The following is a 23,176-nucleotide window of genomic DNA, read 5'->3' as shown; positions in this document are numbered from 1 at the left end:
GTGATAGATCTTAGCACATCTATTATCCTACCCTGAACTTATAAAAATGGCTGGCAAGGTTGCCGTATTCTTTCAAGAAAGGCCAACGAATAATAAACTGGATTAGTACAAGATTGTTTTACATTTACAGCTTTTTAAAATTTGGTAGTCCGGGCATGTGAACAAGAATTACATCCATACTGTGTAATTTTTTGGTTTATACATGTTTTGGTCAATTTCTTTGTTTGGTTGTTTACCGCAACAAATTTTTCACTGTATGGAAGTTTTTGAATAAATCTTGCATGCTGCATTCTGATCCATATATCATAACTGTATCTGGAAGAATCAAGCAACATACTATGCATTTCTTAATTTCACGTCAAATGCAGAAGTACAGATGCATAACAAAAACATGGAGATAGGCCACAGGTAGTGCTTAATACTATTCCTTGTGTTCACTTCTACATTTATTTTTTACGCAGTCATTAATATCACCATGATTATAGTGTGTAAGAATCCTCTGGGACAGACATATTTATGATCTTCAGATTTTGGGAACCAGAGTGATTTATTAATGCAGCTAAACATCCAACAAAAGCAGCGTTCATATAGGTAATGGGCTCTAGGTGAGAGTGGTCAGACCTAGAGTCTGTGAACTGGTCTGTGGAGTCTGGACCCCCAACAAGTGCACCCATGTGTGTGTTGGGGTTGGGAGTCTTGGCCTTATACCAAATTGAGTATCCCTCTTGGCAGCCCACCTTGTTTGGGTGCATTCTGATAGATGGGATGGATGAACCGCGATGATGCAGCTGCTGTGGATATTTCCTCCCAAATCCTACCATGTATGACATGTTCAATGGATTCTTGCCAAGTATATAGTCCACCTGGAAAGAATATATTAACATAAGAAATGAGAGGTACAATTAATAAAGGTGGAATGTGCCATTTATGCACTATTTGCAGATGCACATGCTGTTCCATTTCTATATTATAGATACATAACATTTTGTTGACATCATCATATTTCAGTAAAGTTTCTGAAAAGGGAGAGACCTGGTCACCATCCAGATACTTCCAGAATATCATAATATTTCAATTAACTGGAGTACCCTCATGATACCAAAACAATGATCAACCAAAGCAGATAACGACTTGGCTATTTTAATCCATGTCTTAGTATTGTATCATGGACCAAGTTAATCCAGTAAACTTGCTCCAAGTTTTTTTAGACTTGTCATACCTGGGATCTGTCCAGGTTTCCAGTCAAGTCGCAAGCACCAAGCATGTCCTTATCTGATAGAAATTACCTGAGACTTCACGAAGGTTCTAACTTGAGTGGGAGAAACGGAGATCGTGCCACATTGAACAGATGTTACATTGATTCTTTGGAGTGTTTTTGAGTAGATGAATAGTAAAAGTGAGGCACTTGTAACATATTGTAGGTTGCTGCTCTCTCGTGTATACAGAAGTCCACCTGCACATACTTCACCTTTAGCATATGCATATCTGGAACTAATAAATTTCTAGATCATGTTTCTTAGTTTACTGCTGGTAGTGTTGAGCATTAGCTAATTTGGTTGGAGAAGAAGTTCAAAAACCTAAGCTATTGAAAAAATTGGTAGCAAGGTCAGCATATAATAAATATTAGGTAACTTGAAGATAGACTGTCACTATCGAAAGATGGGGAGTATTGCTTTCATTAGATCCATAAAACAACAAGGGCCTGCTAATGAATCTATTGTTGAGGCAACCGAAATTATGCTGTAAAACGAACCAAAGTAAGTCCACTCATCTGTAGTGACAGTGGTCTGAAGACTCTGAACTGTGAATCAGATAAATCTTAAGCCACTCACGTTACTTGTTTTCCTCCCTGAATTTCCAATTGGGGATTCAAGAGATGGGGTGCATTCCTTGCAACAGAAATTACCTGGAGTAGTGTGAATTTGCACACTGCTGCTCTGTGGCATTAAGGCACATAGAAATGAATCAGCATCAGCTTTGTACTTTTTGAGTGCCTGCTTTCCCATTCCAAAGACCTGTGGTTCGTTTATGGAACGTCCAATTCCATAAACAGATAATTGAATTGTCATACTAATATAATGCAGCCATGGAAGATAGAACTCGTAGATGGTTAAATCACAATATTTGTGTCAGTTGGGCTTCTTACATGTGCAGAATACATATGGACCTAAGAAACTGACATAGGATTTAGTTGCTTATTGAACATTTCAGTTCAACTTCTGTCAATCGCTAGGGCAAAGTGGCCTGGTTCATAAGAAGGCCAATTTGACTTTTTGGAATCCAGATACTGAGCCAGCCAGAAGTCTCCAGAACCTTGTGCATGTGTGTGTTTCATCTTTACATGAGGAAATCGCACCTAGGCAGTGAGGCTTAGTCGCATTCCCATTTCCCAGCAGCGCAAAACACTAGAGGCTAGTAAGCCCGCCCTCAACGCGTGCACATGCTTTGGCTTATGAAAGGAGTGGCTCTGCTGGCGTTTAAACGCTGACTGCTTTCTTGGTTGTCCAAGCCCCACTACTTACCATACTTTATTGGGGCTAGCTCGTGTTTTAGTTAGTGAATATTCTTTCAGATAGCCAAATATCCATGGTCAACATGTGAAATGTTAAGCACTGTTATTGTTTGCAAGTAAAACGGCGCAGAGATACTGAATCCATGTCATAGTGTGCAACTTGGCACACTGAGCTTGTGGATATTTAGCAAATCAGTTCTTTTCGTCCAGCTAATTCCTTTTGCATCCTGGACCCTGACTGCACAGTGAACTTGTTGTCCGAACCTGAGCCGATAACAAACTTGGCCAGGTCTTGAGATGGTTGAATCTGATGACAGAGCTTATCACTTTGTCAAATAAAATGCAGCGTAAGGACAGCATGGTTCTTTTATATTTGAAAAGCTGTTGGAAATCGTGAAATCACGTGGACTCACACTGAATGATCTGAATATCAGAATTCAACCACCTCTAATGGCAAATATGTTGTCTGCTATGAGGTAACAAGAATTGGGAAATTGAGACTAATTCACTGTCTATTGGGAGAAAAGGATCTCTTTCTGGAATTGCTAGGCATTGCTCAATGAGAGTTGAAGTTAGAATTTGATATTGTTGGAAAATAAGTTTTGTCGGTTATGTGGTTATTAGCAATTTCTAGAAGTTAATAACGTTCTTATATTTTTATTATTTTTTGTCCGAGATTTCTTTAATAATTTCTGTTTTAGTGCTGAACTGTTTCTGTAATTTTGTAGCTGCTACCCGAATCTCTTTTAACGTGAGAGTATGGTTAACGTGTATGAAGAATTCACTCTCCAATCTGGTCGCAGCATGGTATCAGAGCTTTTCTTATTTCCTATCTAATGATATAGCCGCACCAAATTCTGTTTTGTATTTGGATAGCTCAAACCAATGCTGTTCTTCAATCTAGTAAATTGTTTTGCTCCAGATTTCTTTGATGTACCAATATGTAAACCTTCTCTCGAACTTTAGGGGAAAAGCTTAATTCCAAATCAAACAACTTTAGTTAATAACTAGAAAACCAATGTTGTAAAAGGTGCATGTAATATGTATCTGACGGGCCGACCTATACACTGTATCGTAACATATCGTAAACGTAGCGTATCGTAAATTAATTTTTTAATTCATAAAAAAATAAAAAAAATAGAAAAAATCGGTAAAATCAGGAAAAACAAAGAAAGGTTCAGAAAAAATGTGTTCTATATAAAAAAAAAACTCATCACATCATTCATAAGCCATAAAATATTAACACACATTTAAAAATGAGGAATAAGAAATTCATAATAACATAATAAGCATCTATCACAACTTTAATGTTTAAACTTTAAAGTGTTTTAGATTACATTTACAATTTTACAACATATAATATATCATGGTTATCATCACTCAAGGTCTCATCATCCCCATGGGCACATGAGTAAACCTTCTTCTCCACCAGCGAGTTCTCCTCTAAATCAATGATTTGTCACATAAATGACAATTTTTGTAGAAAAACTAGTAAAACTTTATCCCCTTACAATTTTTAGACATGTTTGAAAATAAGAAGCAAGATGTTCTTTTGTAAAAAAAATACAAAAATTTATTTTATCCCCGTATCATACGATATATGGGTGTATCGACTGTGTCGAGCGATACGTCAAATACGCGTACGATACACAAATGTATTGTGTATCGTAGGTGTATCGTATAGGTTTTTCATACCTATACGATACATATCATGCAATACAGATAACACTGCAGAAAACAAACACCTATATTTAGCACAAATATGTGATTTCTTGAAAATTGAAATACCTTTGACAATATAACTTGTGCTCCAGCATATTTATTGTCCCAACTGAACTCGGACACTGGTTCGCTCCACGCTTGGTTACTGTCCACATAGGTTAGATACTTCTCACTTTTACTGGCTTTGAATAGCCATGCAGCTGCCCATAGAAGCTCATCCTGTAAAAGGATTATATAATGATCTATCAATGGCCCAACAATGTAATTCCCGAAAAGCAATAAGCATGCCTATGTGTAGCGCAGTACTGCGTGAGGCAACTCAATGAATTTGGGTAAATCATCATATACAGGCTCTCAGCGAATCAGTATTACTACTAACTAGTTCTTGAATCCCTTGGACCCTGACCTTTTGAGGCTAACGTTAACTTTAGGAACGATCTAGCTCACCTGATAGCCTGAATAGGAGCAATAGAAAGGGCAGGATTTTTGGTATGAGCCTTTGTACTTGTCTGCAAATTCAAAAAGCTAGGCGGAATATGCTGTGATTAGTCAGATAACAGTAGTCATTTTATCTTGACTGTAAGAAATACTTTTGTTCCCTATTCTGTCAGGAACTTGGGAGAGTTCAAATTAGCTTCTGCAACACCTTGAGAAGAGAGAGAGAGATTAACTCTGATATACTTTTGCGAAAGGTTTTTAATGGTTACTTACTGTTTTGGAGTTCTTTAAGAGCAAAGATGAATAGTTTCTGTCCACTTTGTGAAATGGTATGGAGGCTGATGCAAGTGCGGCAGCAGCATCTGCAGCAGCTTCGGAGCCTGGTGAAGATGCATCAATCTGATAGACTGTCCGGGCTGTATCCATGTCCTCAGGCCTCTCCCAGCATTGATGATCTGCATTCCCATCTCCAACCTATGATGTTTCACCATACAAGCATCGCTTGGTCAATGAAGGGCATAAAAACCTGACATCGTTACAAAGAATCGAGCCTAAGTGTTGTGCAGCAGTCCAACTGGGCTGTCTTGCACAAGCTTGTATAGCAGTCAAGCTTTGCTAGGTGGTTGTGTTTTCTCTTGAATGGTTCATCTGATGAAAAGGGTATGCTTTTACTCTACCCTGACTTTGTCTTGCACATTCTAATTTGATGTGCATGAGATGTCCATTTACCTGTGTATATAGGGTGGTTGGTGAAGTGTGAGATTTGAGTATGAAGTCGGTCCCCCAACGTATAGCTTCAAGCAAGTGGTTCAACTGGTTGGCTGCCTGTAATTGCTTCCTGAATTCTGTTGCCCCCCAGGCCAGCAAGCTCACCGTGAATGACATTGGCCACCCAAATTTTACGTTGTCTCCAGCGTCATAGTACCCTCCAACTAAGTTCACCTGCCACACATCAACAATTCACATGTACCGTATCTGCATGCACTTAAACATACGCTAAGCTACTATCTTTTCATCTGTTGTCAGCAAATTCAGCAGGCTAGGATGGCCTAACATGGATGATCCCAACTTCTCGCGGTAGTCCAAAATGGGTTGAATGAGGGAAACTACTGAAAGAAAACGATCAATTTTCAGTCAGAAATTGGTTGGGACACTGGTACATTCTATGACTGTTCTCTTTTTTCTCTTTTCTTTGCTGAACTTTGTTACCAAGTGGCTAACATAACTGTAGAAAGCCTTGTCTAATAGGCAGTGGGTTAGAACGGGTTAGTGTTTAATTGCAGCTTCTTGCAGGACAGAGTCTCCTCGTTGCAGTTGTCTTGGTGAAGGTTCTCAGAGTTCAAGAGGCCTTCACCATGGGGTTTTACTAAGTTAGAGAGACAACCATATACATGACAGAGTAAGCCAGTGTGGAAGCATGCCTCTATTTGGGAGTCTTTGATACACCCATTTGAAGAAATAAGAAGGCTGGTTAACTGATAAAGTTAGTCTAAAATCTAGAACAAACTCTGGATTTTGAGTGTATAGTGAGTACATTTGCCAGCCGTCCATCTGAGAGGGCAGAGTCTCCTCTCCACTTCACTCTTTGGTTTGCCGGCAACTTGCCAGATCGCTGGCCTTCAAAGAACAAAATGGCTTTTCCAAGCGCGTCATGATAATCAGAATCAGTAATCTCAGCTGCCTCCGATGGCGGCCAGCTTGGTACCATCACCACCACTGCCATTACCATCACCACCACTGCCATTTTTAAAAACGTGGTGAAATTCATTGTCTCTCAGTCTGACCAATTCTTCTGTATGTGAAGGAACAGTGGCATTTGTATTTATACATAGTGAAAAATCGTCTTGCATCTCCCTCCCTTGATCCCCCATGTCAAACTGTCTGGCTCTGCATCACTAACTTGTTCAAGCACGGCGATAGCAATGCCGCTCAAATCTCATGAATTAGAATGATGTCTGCCTTCACGTGATTTTACGTGGAGAAAAAGGATGCTGATTGTAGCACGCTTTGATCCATGATTAACAAAATTGAAATAATTGTATCTTAATTCCAGAGTGAAGGTGCTTAATTTTTTTCAATAACGGAAAGAAAAACCCATATGAGTTCATTAGCCTTGTTTGTGAAAAAGTATACACAGCATTGACTTTTGCAGAAAGAAATTTTATTTATATAATCTTAACAGATCGAAAACGATTTAGTTTCAGACAACAAGAAAAAGTTCAACCTGATTAGTATTTTCTGTTCAATCCACATAGGATAGATAAATTGGCTGGCTTTCTAGCATAAAACTGTGAGTGCGTGGTAAAATGATAATTGTCCGTAAATATCTATCAGAAGACTTGGGCTGATAATATTGAAACCAAAAAGGTAAATATCTTAATATGAACTTTTCATTTCGGGGCGTTCATGGGTCTGCTTCCAAATTTCTAGCCCGATAAGAGCACTGGTAAACAGAACCCGGCATACTAATAAAAGATAAAAAAGTTTTTGTTCCTAACAACTATTTGTCAACATCTAGCTTATATGTGTATATGTAATAGACACACACACACACACAGAGTTTAAGGCATAACTTGGTGAACATAAGTTTAGAAAATTAATATTGATTTCCTTTAGTACTAGACGACATTTTCAACTTATTTTCTCCTTAAGAATGAGAAACTGTATAAATATCTGGTCGTTATATATTCAATTAAACAAGCACAGTGGAATCACAATTCAGAAACTAAGCATCTCAAAGATTTAATAACCACTTGTTTCCTGATTAAATGAAACAATCATCATAAAAGGTCAGAGACTTGATCGGCATGACGAGACTGAACATGTCATGTAGCAGTTCAACAAATTAAATGGGAGGCAACTTTACAGCTATGATATCTATGAGATTCGTTTGATAACGTTGGGAAAAGAAATAGTGAACCAGACAAGTGGTCTGCCTTAAAAGTGCATCTTTATATCATACCATCATTTTTCAACAGTAAAGAAACCTCCATTGAAGGCAAAATGATGCACAAAGATGACACTCTCTCGCAGTTTCTGCGTCATGAAGATCAAGCAATTACGTATTCATAACAATCGACGAAGATTTTTGAAGGTTCACAACATTTCCAACTCAAATACTTCTAGAAGTACTTTTACATAACCTAACAACCATCAAAATTAACAAATTTTATGAGTGACCTAGAGGGTCTGTTTGGTAATAGGAAGAGCAATAAACTCGTCTTTGAATCTTTCCAAATTCATAGAATATTGTAGCATAGAGCTCTATGAATCTGCCTGTCTCATGAAACAGTTTATTACTGCCATTGCCAAATGACCCTATAGTGGTGTTTCTCATTAACTGGTGTTATATATCTGATCTATATTTACATCCCTAGTAGCATTTTATCTCTCCATTCTTTTTGGTTCTCAAATGTGCTTGTAAACTTTCTCGTACATTGTTTGTAGAGGCAGAAGAACCGAAGCTAATGGTGTGCACAAAAAATTGGTTAGCAGAAGTAGCAATGACCAAAATACTCTCATTCAAATAATGAAAAAACTTTTTAAAAGGGTGAAAAAAGATTGTAAAAAAGTGTAACAGTCTGAAATGTCCACTTCCTGTATAAAACATTTCAAAAAAGCTCATACTCTCCTTTGGTGCATATTTGTTGTGTGCACACCTCTGTGCACGCAACTCAATTTCGATAAAATGGTAGACAGGAGAACACTTTCCGCTTGGATGGAATCCCTGCTGACCATATAGACTCAGTCATGCTGCATATATATAAAGCAATTGACATTAGCCAACTGGCAAAATGTTATCCAATGACAGTATATTTATAAAAACTATTGTCAAAAACCAAAGCACAAGCAATAGTGTATGGTACAGTGATAGTTTATGATGCAGTTCTAGCAACAGTTTACAGTACAATAAATATTTAGTTGTCTTGCAACATCCAGCAACTGACATAGTTCAATTTTTTATATGCGTGTGTGTATGAAGGGGTCCAGCTTTCTTCAATTAATTTTGGGTTTAAACTATACTTTAGTAAAAGTACACTCAGGATCCAGCATTTCATGATTAAGCATGTCCTGAAAGATTTTTTTTTATTAAATATTTCAATATATTTGTTAAACATCTTTTAAAATAAAACAAGAGAAGTAACTCCAGCGAGGCCGATAAATATCAGCAGAATGCCGTTTGGTGCCAAAGGGGCAAACTCACAGTGAAATTGTGTGGGCAGTTGCTTACATAATCCTATAATATTCATTTATCTATGTATTGGTTGGCCTCAATTATTTACTTATCTATAGATGGAGCCCTTCAATCGTTTTACTATCTAGTTGTAGAGTATTTTTTTTTTTTTTTTTGAAGTAGTGCCTTTCATTTAAAAACTTCCTATTCCACCACTGGTTGGTGCCCTTGAATCTTGTTGAGGAGCGTACGAAAAAACCTTCAAAGTGGTCTCCCATGGCCGCCACAGCATTTGCTAGGACTAGATGTTCTCATTGCCTCTGTGAGCGTTGATTGTTTAGCTTTGAGATAGTTCCCTCCCCTTTGTTCATACTTGATGCCGTTGATTTTTTTTTTCCTTCTTTAAAGTGAACTTTGAAAATAATATGGAAGAGTTGGCAGGTCAACAAACTCCCCTGTTCCGGCCACACGAACAGTAAAAAAAATTACTGGAAAGAAATAAGAGGCAGGAACAAAAGGTGAAACACACACACACACACACAGTGTTTGTGAGAGAGAGAGGGCCGACAAAATGAAAATTTATTAACAAAATTGAGTGACAAGTAAGTCACTTAAGAACACAAGAGAGAGAAAGAGAGAGGGTATGAATGCCTTTTAGATCAGATATAGTTATATGCAGCTTTTGATTGAAGGGCACTAATATATACCGCGACCCAATTCTAGATCCTTCAAAAGCTTTTAGATTTGAGAGGTACCGATATGTAATAAACTAAATTATATGGGAACATCAACACATAAACAACTAAATAAGAAGGGTCCTGCAGCTCCTCTAGTGGTTATAGGTGTATTGGATTCGGATCCGAAATCTTAGGTACTTGGGTTTCAAAGCCAGGTATTTGAAAACTAATGCAACTGCTCGAATTGGTGGAGTTACATGTCAATAAATGCACTTCCTAAATCAAACAGGGTTGCTACTTATTTTTATCCTTTTGCGCCTTCTCATTCAACTTAGCAACACCTTAAAGAGGGGTTTGGTGCACCGACCCCGGCCAGTAACCAGTAGGTTTAATCCAAAAGCAAAGAGATGAGGACTCATCTTAAATTCGCAGATCTCAAATCTTAAAAGCATGTTTGATAACAGTAATAACTGTTGTTACTGGGCAGATTCATAAAAGAGTAACAAAAAAAACCCAAAGATGTTGTATCAAGTAGATCAAGAGCTATCAAATGCCGCACTCACGGGGTATACGGATTGATGAAACTGATTATAAAAATGTTAAATCCATCCAACGAATTTGCAAAAGCATTGCGTAATTAGATTCGAAGTTGGATTGGAACTCTGTATATAGAAATATTGAATAATTGCATGTTGGTGGTTGTCTATTCACAGTAACATAATAGACCATACATGACTGGAACTTTCTAAATGAATCCAACTACTTGAATTCATATTTCAATTGAATATTGGATTATAACAAATCTCTCTTTCAGATTGGCAGGTTGCCACCAACCTAGCCAACAAAAGATCCACTTCCAATATTGAAACTCTTTACCTTTCATCAACTTGAATAAACAAAGATGTTAATGAAAGAGTGGAGAACCAAACACTTATTGGTTCATATACCATTGATAACACACTGGCAAGCCAACCAAAAAAAAGGTTCAAGACAGAACTTTTAATAGAAAAAGTAAGATGCTATGTCTTCGAATTCTAAAGGAATTTTTGTCAAAAAATCTATTAAAAATGTAGTGTGCTTTTATTTCCAATTTTCATTCTTTTGACTTCTTTACAACCAAAAAAAAATGTTGAATACTAATTTTTCCATGTTTTTCTCACCAAATCCCATTCTAACAGAAAGCCAGTGACTTAGCAACTAATTTCACTGGTTTTCTGTTTAATGGGATTTAGTGAAGTAAACGGACACAATTTCGGAAGGACGTCCGGCTCCCTGAAAGGTGGCAACAGAAGATGCCGTGGGCTTGACTTTTGCATGTTAGAAAGCGTCAATCGATGTTGAACACAGAAAGAGAGAGGCAGAAATAAAATGGGTGAAGAATGATTGGGAAGAGAAACGAGGAAGGCGAGAATCCGCAGAGAAGAAGCAAGTAACAACCCTAGGCGGAGGAGCGATGGGATCGAACCGGATACTTCCGAAACGGATCATACTGGTCCGCCACGGCGAGAGCCAGGGAAACCTCGACAACGCCGCCTACACGACCACCGCCGACCACCGTATCCCGCTAACAGCGGCCGGAGTCCGTCAGGCGCGGGAGGCGGGGGCCGAGATTCGCCGGATAGTCGCCTGGTCGGAGGAGGACTGGAGAGTGTACTTTTACGTGTCTCCGTACGCGCGCACCAGGGCGACGTTGTCGGAGATAGGCCGGAGCTTCAGCCGGAGAGAGATCGCCGGTGTGAGGGAGGAGTGCCGGATCAGGGAGCAGGACTTCGGCAATTTCCAGGAGGAGAAGAAGATGCAGGCCGACAAGAAGAAACGGCAACGATTCGGACGGTTCTTCTTCCGGTTCCCGGAGGGCGAGTCGGCTGCCGACGTCTACGACCGAGTCACCAGTACGTCTCTCTTTCGTTCTCTCCCCTTCTCTTCCCTGTGGCACAGAATAGGGGTTCGGTAGCTTGGGTTTGGATTGGATATCCGACTTGAAAATGGCGTCGAGATGGGTCTGTTTAGCTCCTCCCTCCTCCCAGATCCAAAGGTATTTGCGGTTGGAGCTGGTTTTCACTTCGTTTGCTTGACCAGATTGGCAGCAAAACTTAGGTTGTCTGGTATAGAAGCGAAATTATATTAATGAGAGCACATGAGCGGAAGCCCATGAAAGTTTCCGGTCAATTGGAGATAGAGGTCCATCTTCCATCTCTCTTGCATTCAAGAGTTGCGGACTGAGTCAATTCTTGGACTAGGATGTGCCATGAAATTTCTGAAGTCACCCCCACTGTAGAGATGTGAATGGATCTGATCAATCTACTTGGTGGATATACAACTGACCCTGAATCCAAGATCTCAGAAATTTATGAATGGAAGGATGTCATCCACCGGCATTATGGAATTTGTGGATGTACCTGTGGTTACCCCGCGAATTTTATATGTTTACTAGTATGAGGCATGCTCTAAATGCCCTTCAAAATTGTGAAGATTGTCTTTACCAAAATATGATTCGAGGCAGGTACTTGAACTCGACTATATCTTATTTAGACTCTAGAGTCTGGACAGATACTAGAAAACCTGATACGGCACATACCCCAACTCAACTAAATTGAAACCTTCAAACTTCCCCCACTAAATCGGGCTTCTTTCCTTCATATACACCGGGATTGTATCAGTTTAATGAGTGTAATCAGGTCAATCAGGTTTTACTGAAACCAATTAACATTTCATTCATAGGTTTGGAATAAACTCAGTGTAGCCAATATCTTGTAATCTATCAAAAAACACCCGACTTTAGGTCGTATAGCAAAAACAGGCTTGAGTTAAAATTTCGTTCGTCTAATGGCTTTTTGCTGTATAATTCAGGTCAAAACTCGAGTGTCTATCTGTTAGCCTTCAAAAATCGAACGCAATTCCGTGAAGTTTTCTTATTTATGGCACAGACTTGGGAGATTGTGACATGGGTGTAAAACTGCAGGTTTCTTGGAGTCACTCTGGAGGGATATTGACATGAATCGGATCAATCGATGTGGTATCTCAAATTTTAACATCGTTATTGTTTCCCATGGCGTCACCTCCCGGGTCTTCCTCATGAAGTGGTTCAGGTGGACCGTCGAGCAGTTTGAACGCCTACACAATCTAACCAACTGCCAGGTGCGGGTCATGCAGTTGGGCGCAGGCGGCGAGTACAGCCTAGCAATTCATCACAGTGACGAAGAGATGAAGGGATGGGGACTGTCTCAAGAGATGATAACTGACCAGAAAATGCGGGCAACTGCCAAGAAGAGTGACTGGATAGATGATTGCCCATGGCATCTCAATGACTTCTTTCAGCACTTGAGAGAGTCTGATGAAGCTGACTGTTTAGAAGAAGACCAACAGGATAGCTTGAACTTGATTGGAGACAGAAGCATAGACTGCTCCTAGCAGAAGCGTACAATTCATCTTTAAAGAGGTTGTGTAATACACTTGTTTGAAGCAAAAGGGACCAACATAGCATGTCAGAAACTCTGCGACAAGAAGATTCGTAGCAGTCTACGAACGCTACAGTCAAAGGACAATTACAGCAGAAGATGGGATAAAGAGAAGCAACAGAACAACACCAAGCTGTGCAGTATAAGACAGAATGCACGGACTCCTGACGGCATTGTAGGACGTCTACATGTGTATTCTGTAACGACACAGCCTTTCCAAGCTTATGTAGACGGTACACATGATACTTGTAAAGCGTTTAAGTGATCATACACACAGCAAACTAATTGTTTCCTCATCAAGACATTATTGAGCTTTTACATGTGTATGAGCCGCCGGGGCAAACTGGATAGAAATGCTATTGACACAATGCCGCTCATCAGTAGGTGTAATAAAACCCTCGCCTTTAAACACATGCCCCAAATGCCCACCACAGGCTGCACAGGTGATCTCCGTCCTCCTCCCATCAGGGTCAGGCTGAAAATTTGCAAGCCAGGAGTTCAAAATAGCTGAATGCAGTTAGGGGAGGTTTCTCACAGAGTCAAGAGTAAGAGATGCTAAGGACTTCAGTACTCAAGCCTAAAACAACTGATTCTCAAGAAGACTTGTCTCGTTTTCTAGTAAACGCTTGCCCTAGGCAATAGCAGATAATCTCGGGATGGTTAAACCAGCCATACAAATATCAAACAACAAACTACCCTGTACCTCGGAGAGCAAAATGGTAATATGAGATTGTGTCTAGTGACTAGTCGGTTCATGGTCTAGATAAGACCACGCACTACTCAAGGGTTCAGCTTCAACATGCCCCGGCATTACTGGCTCAAAGCCCTAACTGTAAACTGTGTTCAGTATTGAGATGGAAGAGAGAACTTACGCTGCGATTGATAGCTCCAGGCAGTCCCTCATAAAATGCAGGCCACCCACATCCGGAATTGAATTTAGTAGTTGACCTGTAAAGTGGAGTCCCGCAACCTGCGCAGCTGTATATGCCATCTTCGAAGGATTTGTCATATTTCCCCGTGCCTCGTAACCTACAGATTCATTTACGCTCATTAATGCAGGAAAGTGGAAATGGATGTGCCGAGCATCAAATCTTGAGTCAGCTTAGATTAAATACCGTATAGCTAAAAATAACAATGGCAGAATCCCATATAATGATGCAATGCATCAGGCTTATGAAAGGGCGGAGGTAACATTTATGCACAGAGCAATGTTTCTAAACAGCGATAGGGTTGAGGTGAGTCACTTCAGTTTTTCTCCAGTAACAGTTGACACATTCGCCTACATGAATTCGTCACCGTGTATAGTTCTGTTTTTCTTTTTCCCCTTAAACCCTCGATCACAGAGGAAACGTTTGGCCAACTTTTGAAACCCTGAAGATTGTACACCCAAATGTGAGCTTGTCTGTGCATGTGTTTGTGTCCGTGTCAAAGCAATGAAGCATGAATATCAACTCAAGCACGAACTCTTGAGCAACATTTCTAGGTCATTGTACCTTAAAACATAAAATCATAAAACTAAGTCGAAATTGAAATGTTACTTACATGAAACAAGAAATATAAACAATCAAAATCACAAGAGAAATCAGACAATTCCACGATGTAGCTATGTCCATAAAGTCTTCTAATGCCAACATGTATAACAAATGTCAAGTGAAACGCCCATGTGTTACAGGAGAAGGTACACGTTGACATGCTTAAACAATATGTTGAGATTTATTGATATATAAAAAAAATCTAAGTGGAGAAAAGGGAAAATCTCTATTGTTCCTGATCTGAGAGCAGCTAATATCATTCCAATCCACCAAATCAAGGTGGAGCTCCTCCAATAACTAAAAATCAACCAAAGCATAATGCAACAATTATAATCTATTGCCCGGATACTAACCAAGTAGGGGCTGATAAATAAACTATTACATTAATTTGAAAACGTGGAGGTGCTCAAATCTACAGATGGACTGGTGGTAATTAAGACGTGCCCATAAAATGAAGGCAACTGCAGAAATGCACATGCCGCCATGCGAACATCAGAATTAGAAATCAGAGAAAAGGAACCGTCTCGTGTGAAGACACTTGTGAACTATAGAGATGAGAAACGATTCATGGCCATGAAGATTTCAACAGAGCAGAGCTCAGAGGCCAAGATTCAGCAAGGAAACTACAAAAAATCACGCAGCGGATATTTTTACTGGAAAAGAAAGCAAGTCGAAGGTCTTAACGACTGACATCAGGCAGTGACAACCTAAATGACAAGTAAAAATTGAACAATTTTCTGGCGCCATGAAAATAAACTTCTGGCCTCCAAAACATACCACCACAGTCGATTGGTCACGTAACGATGACCACGATGACGGAAAAAATCACACAAGATCTAGGAACCACAGTTCAGCAGAAAGCTGTAGAATTCTTCACTTTGACGGGCATGAATTAACCCAAAAGATGGAAAAACAAAAAAGGTAGTGACGACCATGACTTCTGGAAAGAAGAACAAACAGAAAGTCGCAGCACAATACCACAGAATCAGTCACTTGGTCAAACACAAAATGGGCCAAAATTCGACGAGAAAAGCTAAAACAAGATACCACGAACCGAACATGTGTCGGTCGGCACAAAAGATGCGGCAGAAGATGAAGAAGGAACAGAACTAAATTTCACAGACCAAGGATAGAAAGCTCGACTTTCATCTTCCAAACTTACTCTGTGCCTTTCTGTCTCAGAATCCTGAACTGCTCCGGCGAGAGGACGGCCCTCCATTCCTCCTCGGTCTTGTTATCCGGACCAGGTGAAACCATCGTCGTCTCTTGGTTTCGAAGAAATCTGCCAGAGGATTGAAATTGGCAGCTTTAAATCTTAAATAGTTTGGCAATGGAGGGCGGTTACAGAAAGGGAGGCGTCCGAAAGAGTGCACCTAACCCATAAAATGGGACGGGAGGAACTGGGGCGCTGAGAACTTGGAGGCCCACCCTCTTTATTTTTCCCAAAAACAATAGAAAGTTATAGTTGTACAATGAGGACTTTAGATTTTTTCATTAAACGGAGGATCCCCTAAAACACAGGTTCAAATCCAAGATGCGAAGTTATTTAAGGCTATCAAACGCATCTTGGGAATTGATGCTATCAAACCAAAGGAATAAAACGATGAAGCCAGATTTTTTAACTGTACAACATGAAGGCCCTGCATTCCTTCATTCTTTGTCTTTATTAAGGTTACACCTCTTATGGAATTATGAACAAAATTTTACGACGTATAGGAGGAAAAAAAAGTTATTACATTTAAGAAATATCAAATCAAAGAAGCGAACTTTCATTCTCTAGTGTTTGGAAGTAGGGAAATTGCACTTCAGAGTGCCTTTGTCTTTCAAGTGCACCCAAGCAAGATCATCTTTAGCTTGGCTGCGCATTCACTTTCTATTCTAAAAAATGGATTGAAAATTTTCCAACTACGAGAGGTTTTTTTTTTTTTTTTTTCATTTGAAAATCAGGTGCTTTCTACTAACTTCTGTGGTTTTTTTTCAAGTTCATCTGTCGCTGGAAAAAAACTAATGGGATAATTTCTTCTCCTTAGCAATGCAAAGTACGCATAGGGGAATTTTCCTTTCATATCTTTTTTGCGTTGCAATCAAACAGTAAGGATAGGTATATAAAAGGTTGTGCCCTACCGAAGACCTGTTGAAACTGTCGACACTGAAGAGGCTCAAATGGATGAAGAGTGCAATTAGGATCAGGTAAAGTAATTTTTAGGAGGTCTTGGCAACAAGAACATAATATTTAGGGATTCATGGAAATATGAGTTCTAGCATTTCATGAATTTGCCTTTTAACCTTTGGATAGGTTCATGAGCGCTCCATGAATCTGCTTCACTCTTTAAGACATGGAACACCAGGTTAGTGTTATTGTCAAACCTCCCCATAGAACTCTCACGAAAATCTCTTCTTTTTCTCGCTTCTCTCCCTCGTCTCTCTCTTATTGTGTTTTTCTTGTGTGGTCTTTTCTTTTGCCATTTTTTTTGTAGCTCTGGTGACGGCTTGTCACCTGTTCCAAGTGTAGCCATCACTAGTATTGCCAAAACTTAGTTCAATTAACAGATTAACTATCTAAATTCTGGAAGATGCAACAACCCAGATTATTAACGTGGATTACCAAATAAGTGCCAATGAACTGTGTAAATGCGATCTGCATTGCCAGACACAGAAACCAGCTTTTGCATCAATTTTTCAAATTTATTAACTTATAAACTAGAAGAGCTTGGACAACTGACGTTAGACTGTCATAAAATCTAATTTACATGTCAAATGTAAATTTCTAATTATATAGTGATGGAATTCACATAGTCAACTGGGCCAAAAAAAAAAACTCAATTATGAGTTTCAACTAAGGGTTTCAGAATCGAATACTACTCCAGTGCAAGAATCAGCGTCATTCTCCACAACTTTGTGCTGAAAAATGCTTGAATTTTAAGATATTTATTCAAAAAGCTAATTCATTAGCATGCTCCGATTTTTTACTCAAAAATTTCAGTGACAAACATCTAAAAACTGACATGATAGCAGATCCATTCACCAACAAAACCCTATTGCAAAGGTAGAATTGGTAACAGCAGAAGCCAATCCCCATGAGAAGCAATCCAAACTCCAAAATAATACAAGAAAGAGAACTGTACTTGGTAGTTTTTCTGATGGAGCTTACGTGTACATGGTGGGGCTACGGCTACAACTCGGTAAAGCACCGATCAAACGTGTAATTCAGCAGGACCATATATGCATAGTCCTACTCTTAAATTAAACCAGATCTAACAGGGAGAACCATATTTATCAAAACGATACTCAGAAGCATTTTCGCATGTGAGTGCATATGTGCTTGTGCATATATCCACTACATCGAACATGAAATTTCACATCCAAAGCCTGATACCAGTTGGTGACTAATGCGGTCCCTTTGCAAATTAACTGGATGTATCATCCTCTCAATCGTGAAGATTGATAAGCTGTGCCTTGGAAAAATATCAAAATTTAACCCATGGATGAACATGTAATGCACAATATATAAGGTTAAACACAGGCTTGAATCTTCCAAATATATGCAGCCAGTCAGTGGCCCATGTGACCAATTAAGGCACCTTTTAAATTATCGAGCCCTTGGTTCTGCTGAAATAAAGGGGTTTTGTACATGAAGCAGATAATGTGTTCCCAAGTCATAATGCATCTGCAATCCAGAGTAGCAAGTTCGAGTATTCAACTCTGACAATCTCAAAGTTATTCTTCAAGGATTCCGGCATTGGTATCTACATTAACATTGTCATAGCGTGAGAGAAAAAGGGCATTTCCCTTCATCCTTATTACTGCAGTATGTGTTCAAAAGGATGAAGAAAAGAGGCAGCATGCAGAAAAAGTTTACTACGATCATACAACCAGCACAAGCAAGATTTTTCTTTACAATTTCACAATATATGCAAGTGCTTCTTAATCATTTGATTTCCACAAGCATATGTACAATTTGTCATTGGTCAAGCTCGACAGTGGAGAAGCAGCTGATGCACATATGATGCTCAGTACAGAGATAAACATCTCAATGACGATCATGTAGATATGACAGTTGGATTTGATCATACTACTCTGAACTGGAAGCTGCACCATAGGACATGATATATGGAATCAAATACAGTTATGATTTGGTTTTATTTGGAGCATCCAAAAAAGGTGTAAAGGTGACATGGAAAATAAGGGGTTGTAACAGATTGCAAAAGTATAAGGAGGGCAGAAAAGAATAATTCATTATGGATCAGCACATAGACATTATTCGGTGGCTGTTAGTATCTCGATCGCTGTATTGCTTACTGAGTTATGCAAACAAAGACTCAAGTCCCACAGAGCCTATTGCCTTCAGCAATATAATGCTAGTTTAACAAGTAAAACAATCCCTTAATCAGTTCAAATAACAAAATTCATGTCTCACCAAATGTAGCACTGAGTCAATTAACTAGTAACTACGGAATTCCAATCAAGCCCTTCATTTTTAATATTGGACAAAATGATGCGAGAGAACCAAGAGTGAAGTAGTGAGCAATACAAAATAAAGGTATAAATGCTACAAATTTTACAAAGGATTGCTTGATTCGGAAGGAAATAGGCTGCCAAAGAGTGCACATAAATAACAAATTAATCATTGAATTTTGTTCTACCTCCCCTGTTAAAGCAGATACCTTTTTCTGACGATGCACTAAGCATCAAATTTAAAACTTCAGATAAAGTATCACATGTCATCATCATCCTCACTGTCGTCATCATATTCCGAAGATGATTCATATTCCTTTGGCCGTGAAAATGATTCCATATCAAATGAAGGCTCAGCTTCCATTTCCTCGATGTCAATGAAGTCGTAGCTCATCCGTTCATCAAACTTCTGATCACTGCAGTTCAGAAGCCAGCCCAACGAGCATTTCAGACCCTTCTTAGCAATCCTCTTATGCCTAGGCTTGATAGTTGCCTCTAAGCTATAAGTAAAGAAAGCTGGAAATGCGACAATATCCTCCAGTTTCCTCTCCATCTCATGTTGAAAATAGTCAAAATTTAGTTTCATGATGTCAATGTTCAATGCAAGAATCTGAGGACAACCAAGGACCATAGTTTTCATATCTTCCTGTGAGAAGCCGCAGCCTTTCAAGAAATCAATGTGCTTCATTATTGGAGTCTGGTTAAGGCTAACAACCTGTGGCATCTTTTCCACAATTCCACCAAACTCTTCAGGATTCACATCAAGATTGTACTTAAAGAAATTCTGCTGAGACAGAAGCTTTGACCTTAGATCAAGTCCTGCAATCTCAGGATAGCGAACTATGATGGAGGGCAGACTTTGCTTTCTCACCCCAAATTCAATCAAAGCATCTATATTTGGTCTCACCTGATCTCCCAAGCTAAAACCAAGCATGTGAGGTCGGTTCTCAATCAATCTTGCAACAGCTTGCCTTGGAACCCCTATGCTCTCAAGCATCTCCACAAATGGCTTGATCACCCTTCCCACTCTCATTCCCAATATCTCTGGATACCGGGTAAGAATTGGTCCAATTTCTCTTCTTCCTACCCCAATGCCAACCAAATATGCAACAGAAGTACTCATGGTACCCTCCAGTTTGAATCCTAGAACCTCTGGATACCTCTCAAGAACTCTTGGAATATCATTCTCCTTGATATCCAGACCCTGGAGGTACTTCACAACAGGCTGAAGATCCACTACTACACTCGAATGAAGAACTTGTGGATATCGCCTCAAGAAATCTGCAAAGGTGGATTTCCTAACACCCAGTTTTCCAAGATAATCAAGTACAGGAATCATGTTTTTCTTCACACTGCAACCCAGAACAAGAGGATAGTTGTTGATGTCCGAGACTGTAAGACCTAGTTTGTGCAGGAAATCTATCCTTTCCCTCATGACTTCGATACTAACAGGAAGCTCAAGACCGTTCAACTCATCAGGAACTATTCCAAGACTCCTCAGAAACTCATAAACAGTTTCACGTGCCTTGAGCCGATCCTGCTGCATTTGGAGCAAACTGGGCCTGGCATAAAGAGACGACTTACCGGCAGGCTTTCGATCAGAACGGTCACTTGCTGAAGCCAAGCCTGAGGAGGCCGCCGAGTACATTCTTTGGGAAATAGCAGACCCAACTCCGACTTGAAGGACATTTCTCCTCTCAATTGTGAAAAGGATTTTGTTAAGCGGATTGAGATGTGCAAAGTTGAAACCAAGGATGGAAGCCTCAGAGCGCGAACACCAAAACCCAGATTTTGTTACGCCAGCACAGTTGATCATCATGATGTTTGACATATGTTGAGACCGGAAAACGATCAAACCACTAATCTACTTGCAATTCGGAGTGCATCACGTGAATTGGACGCGACGACCTAATTTGCTTCCATTTCGTTCAAGTCTTTTTTGCCTTCTCCAAACTAAAGCCGCCAAAATAAAGATATGCAGAAATCATCGCCTGATAACTCCATCACATGAAACCGACAGATGGTTTACGAATCATAAAATGAAAAAACACCTAAAATGGAAGAAATGATTCAGCGCGACAAGACAACACCATCTAACTCCAACTTCACAATAACAGCACCATCGACCAATGGACCCTGAATTAAGTTTTTATAACTTCATTTACGTCCATTTGCAGGCCAATGCTGGAAATCCGATAAACAAATTTATGAACGCCAATACTGGTGGTTGAGCTATCGTTAACAGAAAATCTCCAGTAAACAGGTCCCTGATAGTGAAAATTCCTACCCTAAAAAATTAAGCATTTGAGTTGGATTTTCTATAAAATTTGAATTCAGCAAGCTAAAAGGGCATGGCGAGAAAAAAAAATGACCGGCGCCAACAAGGGCTTAAGGTTTAAGCAATGCAACAAGGTAAAAAAAAAAAACGCAAAAACAACATCGAGAGAGAGACTACCTGAGACTGGCGGTATGAAAGAATCGGAAGTGGCTCATGGGGTTTATGGCAAAGGAGAAAGCAGCAACTCCGTCTTGCGGCGTTCATCTATCCTCAGGCTTCAATCCCCATATCTATGACAGGAAGCAAAGTCCAAGACAATACGGGTTTTATCCAGATCCAGGCTATTTTCCGAAGGAGAGAGGATCTACGACAGTAGTCGATTCGGTTCGTCTCTAATTCTGCAAAGATCTCCGCGACTCCACCCGGTAAGTCTTGAACTCGCCTTCGACTCTGACCACGCTGGCCTATCTGAGACTCTCTTCTGTTGGATTTGTTACCAAAGAAATCGCTTTCATTTCCTAATTTTGATTCTTTATCGTAATTGACATGAATAGTAATTCAGCTTAGTTGCTGCTGTATTTATCTATTACGTGGAACTGCACATTTGACTTGGTGGTTTTGACCCACATGTATCACTTAATACGTTAAACAACTAAAATGAATACTTACGGGTATATGAAATTGCTAAAAGCCTAAAATTATTTCGATGAGTGGGAGTATTACCAAGCCACTACTTAAAAAAAGACGTTCAAGTAGGCAGGGAGAATAGTTTTCTGAGAGAAAACTAGAACCAACTAAGAAATGATTTAAATACTACTGGAGATATAGTGTCTTGAGTCATGTCATTGAACGTACTCTGACTTTTTTTAAGATTTGTTCTTTTTTTTTCTTATCCAACTCTGGCTTCTAACAACTTTTCTGAGTTCACTTTAAGTATATCCTCCAAGTTCTGGAGTTTCTTCTGCTGCTGTTTCAGCTAGTTGGACCACTTCCAATGCTTCCATTTTGTTCTACTGCTTAAAAGAACGGCTGCATGCAGTGTTACCCGCTCCAGGGAGAAGATTACAACTTGGTGTGTGCCTAGATTACAAAGGCCCCTCACCAATTCCGAATGGCTTATGCCTCCAAAGTTGTGGGCTACAATGACATAAATGATAGCAGCAGCATACTATTCAACTTAGGTATTGTATCTTACCACTTAAGATGCAAAATCATAACACTTATAAGAATTGAACCAAGTGTGGAGCAAGGATTTGTTTCAGAGGCGGGCCAAACAGTCCATCAAACTTATCCGGGTAGGACTAAACTAAACTCGAATCTAAAAAATACATTACCCAACAATTTTTTTTTTAATTTTTGTAATACAATTTTTTTTTTCTATTAGTTGGGATGGGGCCACGGCCTAGGCGGGCCCACCCCTGCCCCTGATTGAACTGGAGACATTTTTTCTCGTGCCCCTAGCCTGACTACTTATTGAGGCAAAGTTTTATTTGTTAGAGGAAGTAAGAATTTGGATGTTCTTGGTTGAGAGTTTTCTGCAGTCAAGGTTACTTACTATCCGTGCAATTTTAGCGTTTCTGCATTTTCTCGACATGTTACACTTGAAATCTTATCAGGGAACGCCAAAACAGATTGTATCCCTGAAGTTCAGAGCGAGTTATTAAATCTTGCAAAAAACCTGGATTTGATATCATCAATCAGCAAGAGATGGCTACCATGACTGGCATTGAAGGTTAAAACAAATGACATTGCAAGATTACCTGGTGGAACAGTGAGAGCCATAATGGTGGATGATTATACTGGCAGACTACGAAAGGAGGAGCAAGAGCAGGAAAGAACGTCAAAAAGTGGGAGTTCTTGATTGGCTGGCTAAGGATCAAGGGTAGCTATTTTCGTTGCAGGTGATGTACTTTCTCTTCATGGACATTTA

The 23,176-nt window shown here is 39.6% G+C and overlaps 3 protein-coding genes across 10 annotated transcripts; 1 reads left to right on the top strand and 2 right to left on the bottom strand.

Moving 5' to 3' along the window:
* Positions 1-412: 412 nt before the first annotated feature.
* LOC116264881 (peptide methionine sulfoxide reductase B5-like) lies at positions 413-15,963 on the bottom strand. Of its 6 annotated transcripts, none has more exons than XM_050080482.1 (9): positions 15,676-15,963; positions 13,854-14,010; positions 5,402-5,614; positions 4,946-5,146; positions 4,682-4,759; positions 4,301-4,453; positions 1,907-2,015; positions 1,287-1,453; positions 413-863 (listed from the first exon to the last, which is right to left on the bottom strand). In XM_050080482.1, the coding sequence occupies exons 1-9, from the start codon at positions 15,768-15,770 to the stop codon at positions 480-482; spliced, it is 1,557 nt and encodes a 518-aa protein (XP_049936439.1). In that variant the 5' UTR covers positions 15,771-15,963; the 3' UTR covers positions 413-479. The 6 variants fall into 6 exon arrangements, with proteins under 6 accessions (XP_049936439.1, XP_049936442.1, XP_049936440.1 ...); XM_050080485.1 differs by lacking the exon at positions 15,676-15,963 and adding an exon at positions 14,097-14,456; XM_050080483.1 differs by lacking the exon at positions 4,682-4,759 and having other exon boundaries at positions 15,676-15,962.
* LOC116264883 (phosphoglycerate mutase-like protein AT74) lies at positions 10,693-13,299 on the top strand. The gene is made up of 2 exons (XM_031645324.2): positions 10,693-11,415; positions 12,486-13,299. Exons 1-2 carry the CDS (start codon positions 10,977-10,979, stop codon positions 12,932-12,934), a joined length of 888 nt encoding a protein of 295 aa, XP_031501184.1. The 5' UTR covers positions 10,693-10,976; the 3' UTR covers positions 12,935-13,299.
* Positions 15,964-18,958: 2,995 nt separating the features above from the next.
* Positions 18,959-21,655, bottom strand: LOC116264979 (transcription termination factor MTERF4, chloroplastic-like). Of its 3 annotated transcripts, none has more exons than XM_031645468.2 (2): positions 21,424-21,655; positions 18,959-21,019 (listed from the first exon to the last, which is right to left on the bottom strand). In XM_031645468.2, the coding sequence occupies exon 2, from the start codon at positions 20,797-20,799 to the stop codon at positions 19,228-19,230; it is 1,572 nt and encodes a 523-aa protein (XP_031501328.1). In that variant the 5' UTR covers positions 20,800-21,019; positions 21,424-21,655; the 3' UTR covers positions 18,959-19,227. The 3 variants fall into 3 exon arrangements, with proteins under 3 accessions (XP_031501328.1, XP_031501329.1, XP_031501327.1); XM_031645469.2 differs by having other exon boundaries at positions 18,959-20,966; XM_031645467.2 differs by having other exon boundaries at positions 18,959-20,959.
* Between the last annotated feature and the right edge of the window lie 1,521 nt (positions 21,656-23,176).

The sequence above is a fragment of the Nymphaea colorata genome, chromosome 11 (assembly GCF_008831285.2).
Source record: "Nymphaea colorata isolate Beijing-Zhang1983 chromosome 11, ASM883128v2, whole genome shotgun sequence".
In the NCBI taxonomy this organism is placed as follows: Eukaryota; Viridiplantae; Streptophyta; class Magnoliopsida; order Nymphaeales; family Nymphaeaceae; genus Nymphaea; species Nymphaea colorata.
Note: the sequence above shows the minus strand (reverse complement) of the source record. Positions and strands in the feature narration are given on the sequence as shown.